The sequence below is a fragment of the Bolinopsis microptera genome, chromosome 8, assembly GCF_026151205.1.
Source record: "Bolinopsis microptera isolate Bmic1 chromosome 8, MBARI_Bmic_1.0, whole genome shotgun sequence".
Lineage (NCBI taxonomy): Eukaryota > Metazoa > Ctenophora > Tentaculata > Lobata > Bolinopsidae > Bolinopsis > Bolinopsis microptera.
Window position 1 is genome coordinate 8,597,925 of NC_087079.1, and position 13,342 is coordinate 8,611,266.

Consider the following 13,342-nt stretch of genomic DNA (forward strand, 5'->3'; position numbering starts at 1 on the left):
GAGCGAATAAAGCGAATAATAGTCTTTTTGATGTTGCATTTAGTCGCAAGAAAATAGGATGAATGTCGCATTTAGTCGCAAGACAGCGTGGTGAATGGGCGAACTTAGGACTGGGCGGGGCATTACGTTGTACAAACATCATAGCCGGAGATAATTGTCTATTTTACCCGGTGTTATAACCAATATATCGGATATTGGTCGTAACGGAACTACGTCCTTTAAACATGACTTCCATGAACCACCTGAAATCATTGAGTGGAAGCAATTAACAATACCATTATATATATTTCTCCGATCATCAATAATCTGATATCTAGCCAAGCCGGATGGTACTGCAGTCATCACCGTTACACTACCTACATTAGTGTATGATTCATAGCCCGACTAGAAGTTTCCCCGGCACAATCCGCCTGGTATCACGCGGATATTGGTTCTTTTAATTGCCTCTGATTGTTAACAAACGGCAGGACATAATGAGTTGGCTAAGAGACAAACAGGCAGGATGATGTGAGTGAAATTAATCGGAGGTAACCTGGATACAGATGTGATCATACTTAGCTCTTAAACCACGGATCATTGATCAGTCGTCAGTAGTCAATACGTGGAACACGAGGGTTTCTTTGTAAGTCTGAGGGCTTCTTTGTAAGTGTGATGATAAGACCTTGTTTAATGTATCATGCTATTGAGCAACCAACTATTTATTTTATTATTTGCTATTATTCGACCGGTTAGTTGTCACGCGCACGCGTTAGTATTTTTCTATTTTACTTCTTTCTACTTCTAGCGCTTGGTCATAAACTTGATTATCTTACAAACCAGTTTGATGTTCGACTTAACTGGATTCACCAAAGCCAAAGGCAAACGAGATAAAAATTAATTTATTAGGACAGACTTATTTGATTTGATTGTGGAATGAACTGGTTATGAGAAATTTGCGCACGTAGGTCGTACAGTGTACACCTGTTTTCCGAGGCACACCCGCACAGTTTTCGACTTATAACTTTATAATTACCGAGTAGGTCCCTGATTTGTGGCGACCATTAGGCTGGCAATGTTTGGAAAAGATGATAAAGCAGGGCGTTGATCAGCCAAATTACGGGAGATTAATAAATTAGCAAGCCAGCAGTTTCCGGTCTTCCCACGTGACCACGACCACTGTCTGTAACTGGCTGTCTGTCCTGTCGGCCTGACAACGCGCGCCACCTCATAACCATTCACATCACATCGAGCATGTAGGGAGAGAGATGGTGGTAAAACTGGTTTAACCACTTTGAGCCAGAACCTGTATTATATATATAATATAGCAGGAGTAAGATAGCGAGCACGCGTGTGTGCTGTTGTGATGCAGGTTCCTAGCTCTCTAGGAGGAAGCTAAGATGCTCATTATCTCTAGATCTAATCCTTGTCTGTAGCAGCATCAGCCAATAGCACGGTGGTGCTGACCTCTAGTGACGGTATTTTCCCATCTTGGGGAACCCATTAGCGTCTATATTTGGACCAGAGCTCCGCGCTTGTGTTCATGTTACAACATCGGTTTCGGTACAAACAAGCCATTTCTCGAGAAAGCTTTTAAGTGTTTTTATCTCTTAGGTGTGAACGATTTCCTTATGACTTTACTAATTTTTCGATCCTTTTTTAAAGAAACATTTGATTTATTGGTTTAAAATCGCCTTGTAATGGTGACCTGTATATCTAACTCCTTCCCGGTTTAGCTCGCTGCCATGGCAGCAGAGGCGAAGGCCCCGCTACTCACTGAGTCCCCCACCATCTCTCGGACTTCTTCAACAGAGGACTTACCAACACCACAGTCCTCCTTGTCAGAGGCCTTCCCTCCAGAAACAACCAAGGAGAGGCCCCCAATTGCCAGCTCGGATCCACCATCTTACTCCGAGATCGGGACAGAGGCACTCCTAGAAAACCCAGCAGCACTTTCATCAGCTGCCGAGGATATACCCACCTACGCAGAGGTGTTCCCATACACGGACCTTGAAGCTCCTCTGGAGAACCCCCTTCCTAGTGAAACTTATGGGAGTAAGAACAGTTTCTCCTCCCTTATCGGAGGAATCATCTCTCCGAACTCCGTGCAAGCCAAGAAGATCATTGTCACGGCAACCTTGATGCTAGCTGCCCAGTGCATGTTCTCCATCAGCATGGTGAATTCCGGATTCCTAGCTGTACATCTCACCGGACGTAACATCTCAGGGACTGTGTACGGCCTTGTCGGATCAGGTATGTTTATCGCTTTGAGCACATTTTGTACTTTTTGAACTGGGATATGCATAGAGGATGGCAATACCGACCGGATCAGTAGTATAAAATCCGGTTTACTGGGCAGTGGGCAAGCCCAGACCCGGATCTTGATGTAATTATTGTAAGTGTAACCCTTGTAACTCTTTTCTCTTGCAGCTCTTAAAATTCTTGTAACCCTTGTAACTCTTTTTTCTCTTGCAGCACTTAAAACTCTTGTTACACTTTTGTTACTTTAAAATATGATTTGACCGAGAGGTCGAGAGGAATAATTAGGCTCCTTCCCTTGCTTCACCTTTACGTCACAAACGATTAATAGCACAATTAGACATATCATACAACAGTGTGCAATTATGAATAAAATTACTTCATAATTCTGATTTTTCTTAGGTTTAGAAGACATCAAATTAGGAACTGAGTTTAAATAATCATATACGACTAATTCTTTTGAGATGGTAGTAGACACTGAAGTCTGAAGACTAATGAACCTTATGTTTAAGTCTACTAATTATGATTTAATAATTTTTCTTGTGGATTCATTCTTCAGAGTAACAAACGATTCTCTCAGAGTCGCAAACCCTGAGAGCAGATCCCTTGAGTAACTTAAAAACGGCGTTCTTTTATTAACAAACAATATCTTCATCAGGTGACGCGAAGCAGTAAGGAACTTCTTACGAATGATCCCACCTCAGTAACAAACGGTCCCATCTCAGTAAAACCCCTGAGTAACAAACGGTCCCCAAATAAGGAAAGGGCGTTAACAAACAATGCAGGGCGTGTGCAGTAACAAACAAACCGTTCTCAGTAACAATTTAACAAATTGTCCCAACTGCGTAACAAATGATCCCCTCAGTAAAAGATGATTCGGATAAGATGGTAAATTTTCAACTTTTAATTTTGTAAATGCAGATCTGGGTCCGGCTGGACTAGATCCGGGCCGCACAGGACCGGATCAAAAATTGGCCGGCTCCCGGATTTCAGGTCGGCTCCTAGATATAATATTATTATATTAAAATTCTAAATCTTTTCACTAAAAAAACCAATCAGATCGAAGATTGATGATATATCCGAATATGTACATCATTTGGAAATTTATATTCACGATATTCTATTTCAGGTGTCGGTATAGGCTTCATCATCGCACCATTTCTGGGGATATTCAATCGGTGAGTTTCATAATAAAATTAGTTGTCTGATTTTATATTAGCTTTGTTGGAAATTGCTAAAAATTTGACCCTAAAGAATGAGAGGGCTCAGGGCATGCCAAGAGGCGGCCAGGTGAAATGACAGAATGAAACATCAAATAATAACAAATACCTTAAAAACCCGACAATTTCAGATTACACTACAGTCGCGGCATCTCTCACCACAACATCCTGATGGGGATAATGTTGTGCAGCACCCTCCAGTGTCTCTGCTACGGAGTCTCTGACATGATATCCAGCAAACTGATCTTCTCAGCAGCTTCCATCCTCCTGAGGATCATATCCGGAGGGAACATGTACCTGGGCTGCATCACCACAGTTGAAGCCATCAGGACCTGGTTTCCAGACAACTTCCAGCTCGTCAGCAGTCTTGTCACCGGAACTGCTTCCTATGTTGGATACGGCACTTTCTCCCTCGTCGGAGCTATCTCCTACGAGGATCACGGCTACCATGCTCCTTATGTTATCCTAGGATTGTTCACCTTGGTCGCCATGGTCTTCTCTGGATTAATTCTCCCCCGCGACGACCTGCCCATCTCCGAATTCCAATCCTTGGAGGAGAAACCCGTTCCGGAACCAGAGGAAGAAAAGGATGGACGATCAGATTCACTCTCCCCACTGGTTTTCCTCCCAATCTCCGGGCAGTACCTGATCAATCTGGTCTCAGGATACTGCGTCATAACTTCAGTCATATTCCTGATGGAATGCTGTGATGTCTCCAACTCCAGGGCAAGCAGTCTGATATTCACCAACTTCTTGGCCACCGCTGCCGGCTTTCTCATAGCAGGTATTTATCATGATCGTAATAGTTGTAAGTTGAGTGGTTCGACAATTAATCATCGCAGTTTATTGATTAAACTAAATTCTACGAGTTAAACTTAAAGGACTCTTTATTATAACTATAACGCTTTTCTTTAGGTTTCATCTCTCAACGAAGAGCGCTGAGCGAAACCACACAAGCTATAGTAGGATGCTGTCTTGTATTCATTGGCACTCTCCTCCTCTTCCCCTCCCCCTCTCTCCCCCTTCTCTACACCTCTACCCACTTCACCGGATACTTCTCCATCTCTCTCCTAGGACTGGGAGACCCCCTGGTAACAAACGTGACTATCTCCAACATGGAGCGTATCCAGACTGTCCTGTGTGGGAGGCGACTCACCGCTCAGCAGAAGAGCAGCATTGCATCCATCTGGCTGATTGGATGGGTGGGTGGCGTCAACTCTGGAATGTTCCTAGCAGGCATATTCCTGGATCACCTGACCTTCCTGCAGGGGGCCTGTGTCGTGGCTGGACTCTGCGTACTTGCTGCTTTCATCTTCGGGATCCTGAAACTCGCGTTTGGGATGGCTCTGAGAAGGTCTGCTGAGCAAGTCGAGCCGGAGTTGAGTGTGTCTAGTTGTGAGATCGAGTACGTTTAAGTGACACACCAGACCTTATACATTGAACATGAAACATTTAATCTGATACATTAGACGTAAATTATAGCATGTTTAATTTTGTTGAACTTTTTGAGCTGTTTTCTCTTATTAAAAGACTCGAGTAAGTGTAAAGTAAATATTAAATTGCTGACATTTTAAGAGAAAAGCTGCTGCTGTGTAATTTGGTATTTTATGTGGTTTTTCATTTTATGGCTTGGATTCAGGAATGGCAAACGGTTATATATAGATGTACGTTCCTGAAGTTTTTTATTGTTACCAAATTTACACAATATATTTGGAATATATAAAGATTCCGCCTTTCATCCTAATAATTATTTATTATAAACTCTGTGAGTAAAGATGATGTATATAATTTTCTGAATAGTTATTTTTATGTAGCTTTGCATGGATAAGACTGTTATTTGAAACTATTTACTTTGAGTATTACCCCGAAGTTTTTCCGTGATCTGTGCGATACAACCCAGAGAAATATGCAAACTTTTTCAAGAATATGCTCTTCTTATTTTTCCAAGATTCAAATTTCAAAAAATAGTTGAAAAGAATAGAAATCGTAGGGCATATATGATACTCAGCACGCTGAACTTATCAATGCTGATAATAATACGGATTAAACTTTCTCATCATATAAATTAGAAAACTAGTTAATAGGACTCAATAAATCAGCCATTTCGGCAAACATCTTTTAGATCAAAAATTTTGTAACAATTTTGATCAAACAAGAATTTTGTTTAAAAACTCCATTTGGGCTGACAGTATCTTACATTATTAGGATGAATAGACTAATAAACAGGTTTGCCATTCCACTCGGGACCGTGCCACTGATCCGTCATAGATATAGGAGCATAATCCATGAAGTGGGGGTGAGGGTGGGGGTCTGACTCGGAGTCTGCGTGTTAGGTAATAGGATTGCATAATTATGATTAAGATAATATGGAACAGGACACAGGTGTCTTGATCGTGACCTTTCGATCTAGGACCATAAGGGTCAGTTCATTCAACCATGCATTTAAGTGAACGCTCTGTGCTGTGCAAAATATACTGGAATTTTACCATTGGTTGACAACTAGGCGAGGTAGCCGTCCATTGGTTGTAAGTCATGTGACCTAGGTCACATGACCATAGCAGGTGGACTAGGCCTCATTTAACCTCGGTCAGCTCGAGCACTAAACATTAGTGTGACGTCAGAATAGTTATTAAGATCGGCACGGCAGGTAATATAAAATACAGATGTTTCGTGTCGTAAAAGTTAGTTTTTAGTTTATTTTAAAACCACTTCTCCTAAACTGTTGTTTCCGTTGTTCCCAAAACAATACAAGAGAAGAACCCCGTTAACATTGGCGACGAGGATTACGACCGACGTTGGGACATCTTGCTGCTGAAGGCTACAACAATTACGCCTTACTGCAGAATAAATGATGGAGAAAAGGTAACAACGGACAACTGAGATCCTGGTTCCAGATAAAAGGCCTTGCTAGTAGGTAACCCAGATAAAGTCCTTGCTGGGAGGTAACCCAGATAAAGTCCTTGCTGGGAGGTAACCCAGATAAAAGTCCTTGCTGGGAGGTAACCCAGATAAAGTCCTTGCTGGAAGGTAACCCAGATAAAAGTCCTTGCTGGGAGGTAACCCAGATAAAGTCCTTGCTGGAAGGTAACCCAGATAAAAGTCCTTGCTGGGAGGTAACCCAGATAAAGTCCTTGCTGGGAGGAAACCCAGATTTAGTCTTTACTGGGAGGTAACCCAGATATCAAGTCCTTGCTGGGAGGTAACCCAGATCTGATGTTTCCCCAAGATCCTGTAAACTTAAAATGGAACTCAATCCATGGTATCTATAGTGGCGTCAACCTACGATAGGAACATAGTGACAGAGGGGTGTGGAGAACGGATAAGCTGACTACAAACGGTAGATTACTCGGACAATCTAGTCCTACTTTAATCTACTGGATACAAACATAAGAGTTGAGATGAAAAGAGGTATATTTTTAAACCTTTTAATTTTTAAAGCCTATTTGAGAAGAAATAATAAAAATTTTATCAAAATCAACACGAGAGCAGAAAATTTTGGAGATTTCAAAAAATTGTCAATCTTATTTTTTGCTACGAAATCATGAATAGATTCATCTAAAATTTTAACAAAATTTTATGATAAGTTTACGAGTTTCATAATGTTCAACATTTCAATGAAACAATCTACTTAGTAGGTGAACAAAAACTAAGGTTATCACTTGAACATTTTTCGTATAACATGGCCCAACCTCAAATTTTTGTCATTTTTTCAAGTATTATTATGCTATTTCAAGTTAATGATATGTTGATGCTTGACTTGGAGCTAAGTTAAAGTTAAAGTCATATAACTAGAAACTAGAGTTGTTTAGCATTTTGAACTAGGCGTGTGATCGTTTGTTCCAGTGAGATTCCAGTATGACACAGTAGGTTTAAGTGAAATACACAGTAGGTGTCTGGTGTAAGTGAAATGAACAGTGAAATACATGGTAAATTATAGTGAAATGCACAGTGAATTTGAAGTGAAGTACACAGTAAGTGTATGTGAAAGGTGCAGTAAAAATATCGATAGGTGTTTCTCGAGTGACCGCATGCTGTGACGGTCTGATAGTGAGTGATAAGGTCCAACAATTGAGTTGGCTTGTTACAGCTTTAAAAAGTTTATGAATAATACTAATATAGCCAGCTGTTAGTGTAAATCCCGAAAACAAATGGGTTCGAATTACTTGCGGGTCCTGCTATTTATGATAACAACTTGCTATTGACTTGTAGCCTACTATAAGAGTATAAGTTTACCTATAATATTGGCCTTGTAAACATGACGGCTAGAGCTGCTTCACATGGTAAAATCCATAGAAATCTGTAGTGTGTATTTCAAGTTGATATAACTCTGGAGACTATTGAAACATTAACCTGACAATATTTTGTGCAATGATGATTGTATGACATTAAATGACAGATAAGGATCGACCAATTGACTGACTCCCTCGACGAGAGGGCACTGACTCTCGTTTTGCACAAAGACTCAAGACTGAGCCGACGACTTTAACTTTGAGTTATTTTAGGGAGAGTTAGTAAGTTCGGCCGTTCATGGAATAGCGATATCGTATAATATATCATAATAGACAGAAAATTATTCAGTTGAGTAAGCCTTAGTTACTGATACTAGTATTTCAGTAAGAGCATTGAAGTATTAAATTGTACCATTCAAAGTAAGGAATTGCACTTACACGCTGGATGAATTTGAATGCATTTTAGGTCGTAGTAGTTCTCTTTTGAGAGTAATGTAATAATGTATGCGTCATAAATTAGACTGACGTTGATACGGTTTGATTTTAATGGAGGTTGACCTATTAGCAATGTTGAAATTGCTTTGTTTGAAGTTTATAGTATATGTACAGATCATGATCATGAATAATTGCTTTGTCCTTGGTTGCGAAGCTAACAGCCAAGACAAGCAGAACTTGGCGCTTTTGTTGTGAGAATTGTGTAACGGCGTGTGGTTGTTAAGTTGACAACCAAGAATATGCTTGCAAGCTATTGTGGAGAGTTTTTTTTGTTGCCGTCGAATGCCAAGTTTTGAGAACTTAAACTACTGACCGTGGAATAAATGCTAAGTGTGAGTGAGAGATGTTTTGTGAGAAAGTGTAAGAATAAGTATAAGTGAATTTCGGGCAAGTATTTTCCGAGTGGCACGGGATATTTTAATGCAATTTAATTTATGTCTGAATAAATTACTCTGCCCATCTAGAAAGTAGAAACAGAAATCTTGTCTCAGTTTGTTTGGTGAATCTTAGGGGTAGGACAGAATTTTGTCCATTAGTACATTAGGACTAGCCGACTATGGTAAACTGCCAGTTGTATTTTATACAAAGTTGCAAAGTTATAATCATTATAACTGATCGCAGCTTGTGGTTGTTTAGTGATAAAGTGAACGACCTGAATTTAGGCTTAGGAGTTGCTGATGTTTTGTGTTGCAGTGTAATGCCAAGTTTTAAGAACTTCATACCTTTAAGTTTAGAGATTGAGAGTTTATTTTTAAATGTAACACCATAGAGTGTTGTAAGTTTTACCTCATGAACATGTGACTGTGGAAGTGAGTGTGAGTGTACCAGGATTAGAATACGTTATTGATATGATTCCGAGTTATCTATCAGAAATTAAGTTTTAAAATTCATCAGAATATTTTCCTAATTCGAAATTAGGAATAGACGTGTAAACTCAATGTGAACGTAATTAAATGTAATATTAAGTTTAAGAGCAAGTTATAACCAATTTTTTCCTCTAGTATCATTCAGAATATTTTGTTAAAAATATATTTTTGAGATAATGTGAAACTTATCGGTAGGTATTGACAGCAAGTTAGAGCAGAGCCGTTAAATCTGGAATTGCACTCGTAGGCCAAGGCCAAGGCTTCTGAGTAGTAAGGATTTATACAGTAGTGCATGCTCTACTTTACGACACGTTAGTCGTTAATACTGAACGTACAATTACAAAGAAGACATTATTATGTGATCGGTATAATTACCATTAAGCTTTTCAGGATTTTAATTATAATAATTCGTAATTATAATAATTTAATTATAATAAATCGTAAGCTTTAAAATTAAAATAAATATATAAAGATAGTAATAAACTTACAATTTAAAAAGTTCTTAATAAGAACTTGCAGAAGCCCGTTGGTGGCTCCAAGTCCTACTCTGAGCGGACACTTCTACGAATGTCTTGAATTACTTTATTAATCTCATGAGATGCTTTATTATCAAACAATACGTAATTAATCTTGTATGTTGAGTTTTAACTCAGTCTATACACATATCTGCGTTTATTGTGGGCTCTTTCTCCACTACCGCTCTATACATATCTGCTCTGTGGTATCTATTGTGCTCGTCTCTGAACACATATCCGCTTTATTGATAACAAGAATATCCCCAAAATTGGTAGTTATTGAAGACATCTTTGTCCCTCGCTGACATTTCTTCTTCTGTCCATTCTTGGCAGTTTCTTTTGGTTGTTTTCGTCCAGGAAAACACACGACTCATCTTTTCGAAACGGTGACGAGAGAACGTGCATTTCTCTTCTATTTCTGCCCGGGGGGCAATACTAGTACAACTTACCTTAATAAGGATAATTAAATTATAAATAATAATAATAATAAAGACTTTGTGATATACAATTGTTGCAGTTGTTTCTCTTATTTTTCTTCCCTTGCTCTGCAAGCCCTGATTCTTGTATAAACATTGTGTTTAGTATTTTGTATATTGTATTAATTGTGGTAAATTGTGGTTCACATTTCGGTATTAGTAATTATAGGTGTTTGCTGGATTACTGTATTATACACTCTGTTGCCAGCTCTTGTGTGTCCCATCTCTTGCCCTGCAAGCCCTGTTTCTTATCTATACAACATATTATAATTGTGCAATAAACATTTATTGTAGCGTAGGATTATTTGAATTTCTATTTGCTAATTCATATAATATTCACTTTATGATTGTTTCGCCCATTTTTCTTCCATTGCATTGCAAGTCGAGACCTCTTATTGAGACCCGATATAATAAATACGCTTTATCTAATTTACTCTTCGCTGGATACTGTAATAAACACTCGGTACATGGTCCTTTTATCTTTCTTCCCTTGTTATGCAAGCCCTGTCTCTTGTTCATACAATCTTTAACTCTATATTGGGTAGATTGAGTAATTATTATAGATTTTATATTGAAGTTAGCCCTGCACTGATTTCTGTATTAATAATAAACATATTTGATGGACTACGGTATATACAGTTATTGTTAGTTTTCTCTTGTTTTCTTTCTCTTGCTCTGCAAGCCCTGTTTCTTGTTTAATAAATAATACGGCATATAATTATCGTGTTTCGCATTGTAAAATGTAATAAACATTGGTAATAGAGTAATATTATTGGAAATTCTTTTTGCTAGGTTTATAATATTTAATTATTTGTAATGGTTTCTCCCGCTTTTCTTCCTTGCACAACAAGCCCTGTCTCTTATAAGTTGTCAGTGGAACTCGAATTTGAAAATTAGTTGACTCGAAACAGTGTGAGCATGTTTGACTTTGTCGATTGTCTTGCGTGGTTAAACTAGATGCAACGTTCAACGTATGATTAGAAGGTGGCACAGGAGAACATATATATTGTTATTGAAATTTAAGTCATTTTTAAGCAAATAAGTAGTTATGTTGCGAATTATTTTGCATCATGTCAACTTCATTGTGTAACGAAGCTGGCTGTACATTTTGAAAATTTTGTGTTGGCCTAACTTGGTTAATCAAATTGTTTTTTCCACTGATGCCAAAAATTGGCATCGGCAAAAGCTGCCGATGAAAATAAAGCTAAAGCAGCCTGCCTAAATAATGAGATATAATATTGATCAGATTACCCGTTTAGTGGTAGCTGTACCTAAGAGAAAAATTTCAGAATCAAGATTAATTTTAGATTTAAATATGTACAGGTTCAAGGGTTAGCAAGTTGTGGCAATCAGAAGCCGTAAAACAGCAAAGTGATTACCACACGTGTTTTGTGCCGGCCATCCCTGGGCCTGCAGTTAGATTTCTATCGATGCACTGGCATCAATAGGAAACTAATTGCCAGCAGTACTGATAATATAATTTTTTATTGTTGAAATATGTGAAATTCTAATAACGCAAATTTCGTTTAACACTAAATAGCTTTAATCGCGAATGCAGTTATGATCAAAAGAAAACTAAGAAAATTAGAAAAAAAGATTTTATATACAAAAATAATAAAAAAATGTTAGCTAGACTGATATTATGTTAACTTACTCTCAGACTTAGTTCTTTGATTTAAATGATTGTTAATGTTTTGAGGAGGGAGGAGAATGATGGACAATTCATGGACAAAAAGAGACTGAGAGTAGAATTTTAGATGAGTTTTATTAATGTTGATATATTAATAGTTGATATATTTTAAAAATGGTTGACTGTACACATTTACCAATTTCCAGATTGTCAATAATAAAAGAAAGAAAAGTTCGAAAAGGAAGTACAGCCAATCATTTATGTTTACTAGAAATTTGAATTTAAAAAATTATCTTTAAGTAAAAGCTCTAGAGATATGTTTTCATTAATGAAAAATGTCGTATTAAGACTAAATTTTTGTTGCATTGTAAAATACATGTTGTAAAGATTCATTTGATAATTTTATTCTTTAAGCACGAAACATCCAAAACATAAATAAAATTATCTTAAAAAAGGGAGGTATGTTAGGTAATAGGATTGCATAATTATGATTAAGATAATATGGAACAGGACACAGGTGTCTTGATCGTGACCTTTCGATCTAGGACCATAAGGGTCAGTTCATTCAACCATGCATTTAAGTGAACGCTCTGTGCTGTGCAAAATATACTGGAATTTTACCATTGGTTGACAACTAGGCGAGGTAGCCGTCCATTGGTTGTAAGTCATGTGACCTAGGTCACATGACCATAGCAGGTGGACTAGGCCTCATTTAACCTCGGTCAGCTCGAGCACTAAACATTAGTGTGACGTCAGAATAGTTATTAAGATCGGCACGGCAGGTAATATAAATACAGATGTTTCGTGTCGTAAAAGTTAGTTTTTAGTTTATTTTAAAACCACTTCTCCTAAACTGTTGTTTCCGTTGTTCCCAAAACAATACAAGAGAAGAACCCCGTTAACATGCGGAGTCAGACTCTGCTACCGGTCTAAATAACGATACTGAACTTTAAACTGACACTAGAAACGAAGGATAGACATAATTATGACAGCGTATTTAACAAATAGACTAAAAATTATTACAATGGACTAACACTATTTATATACATATTAAATTATAGTAATCAAATATGAATCGTGATCTAGAAATTCTTCATCAAGAGAGGGTCAAAAACTTAAAGAAGCATCATCCAAATATTCAGTGGGCACAGAATACAAAGAGAGTATAGATTAAAGAGGGTACAGAATAAAACCTTAAAAATTTACAGACCTCACCTCTTAGCAGCCTGAGCTGACATACACTTCCTAAAGTCGTTCATCTCACCCTTACACTTGGCCCACTTCCTGTCGTTGTCATGGTAACAGTCCTGCAAGGCGAAGTGCTCCTTGGCACACCCACTTTTCTCTATGATCATATCATACTCATCCACCTCCTCCTCCTCCTCTGGTACGTAGGGTCCTGCGTTGCAGTCCTCACAGATTGGGTTTCCACCTCCAGTTGGGGCTTTACTATTGTCAGATCCTTCTGATGGAGCTGAAGTTGACATGAAGGCACTGTGCTACATTGGGGTATTTAATTGTTAAGGTTGTTGTTTGGAGATTAACTGATTTTACTGATAGTGATAGTGTGATGTATATATAATGTTCAACATAAATATACTTATAAGATAATACAGTATGCCAACGGTATGAAGTTATCATTTTGAGAAGCAAATGCGGAACAATCACACAGCAAA

General features: G+C 38.1%; 1 protein-coding gene across 1 annotated transcript; it reads left to right on the forward strand.

The window, feature by feature from the left end:
- Positions 1-1,678: 1,678 nt before the first annotated feature.
- On the forward strand, positions 1,679-5,380 carry LOC134819587 (uncharacterized). Its single transcript, XM_063829600.1, has 4 exons — positions 1,679-2,229; positions 3,365-3,413; positions 3,587-4,239; positions 4,371-5,380. The coding sequence occupies exons 1-4, from the start codon at positions 1,722-1,724 to the stop codon at positions 4,868-4,870; spliced, it is 1,710 nt and encodes a 569-aa protein (XP_063685670.1). The 5' UTR covers positions 1,679-1,721; the 3' UTR covers positions 4,871-5,380.
- Positions 5,381-13,342: the final 7,962 nt, after the last annotated feature.

Excerpts from the sequence above, each read along its gene's own strand:
- LOC134819587 (XM_063829600.1), top strand. The coding sequence starts at position 1,722 with ATGGCAGCAGAGGCGAAGGCCCCGCTACTCACTGAGTCCCCCACCATC. Across the intron at positions 3,414-3,586 it reads TTTCTGGGGATATTCAATCG|ATTACACTACAGTCGCGGCA; the intron begins GTGAGTTTCATA and ends CGACAATTTCAG. Across the intron at positions 4,240-4,370 it reads TGCCGGCTTTCTCATAGCAG|GTTTCATCTCTCAACGAAGA; the intron begins GTATTTATCATG and ends GCTTTTCTTTAG.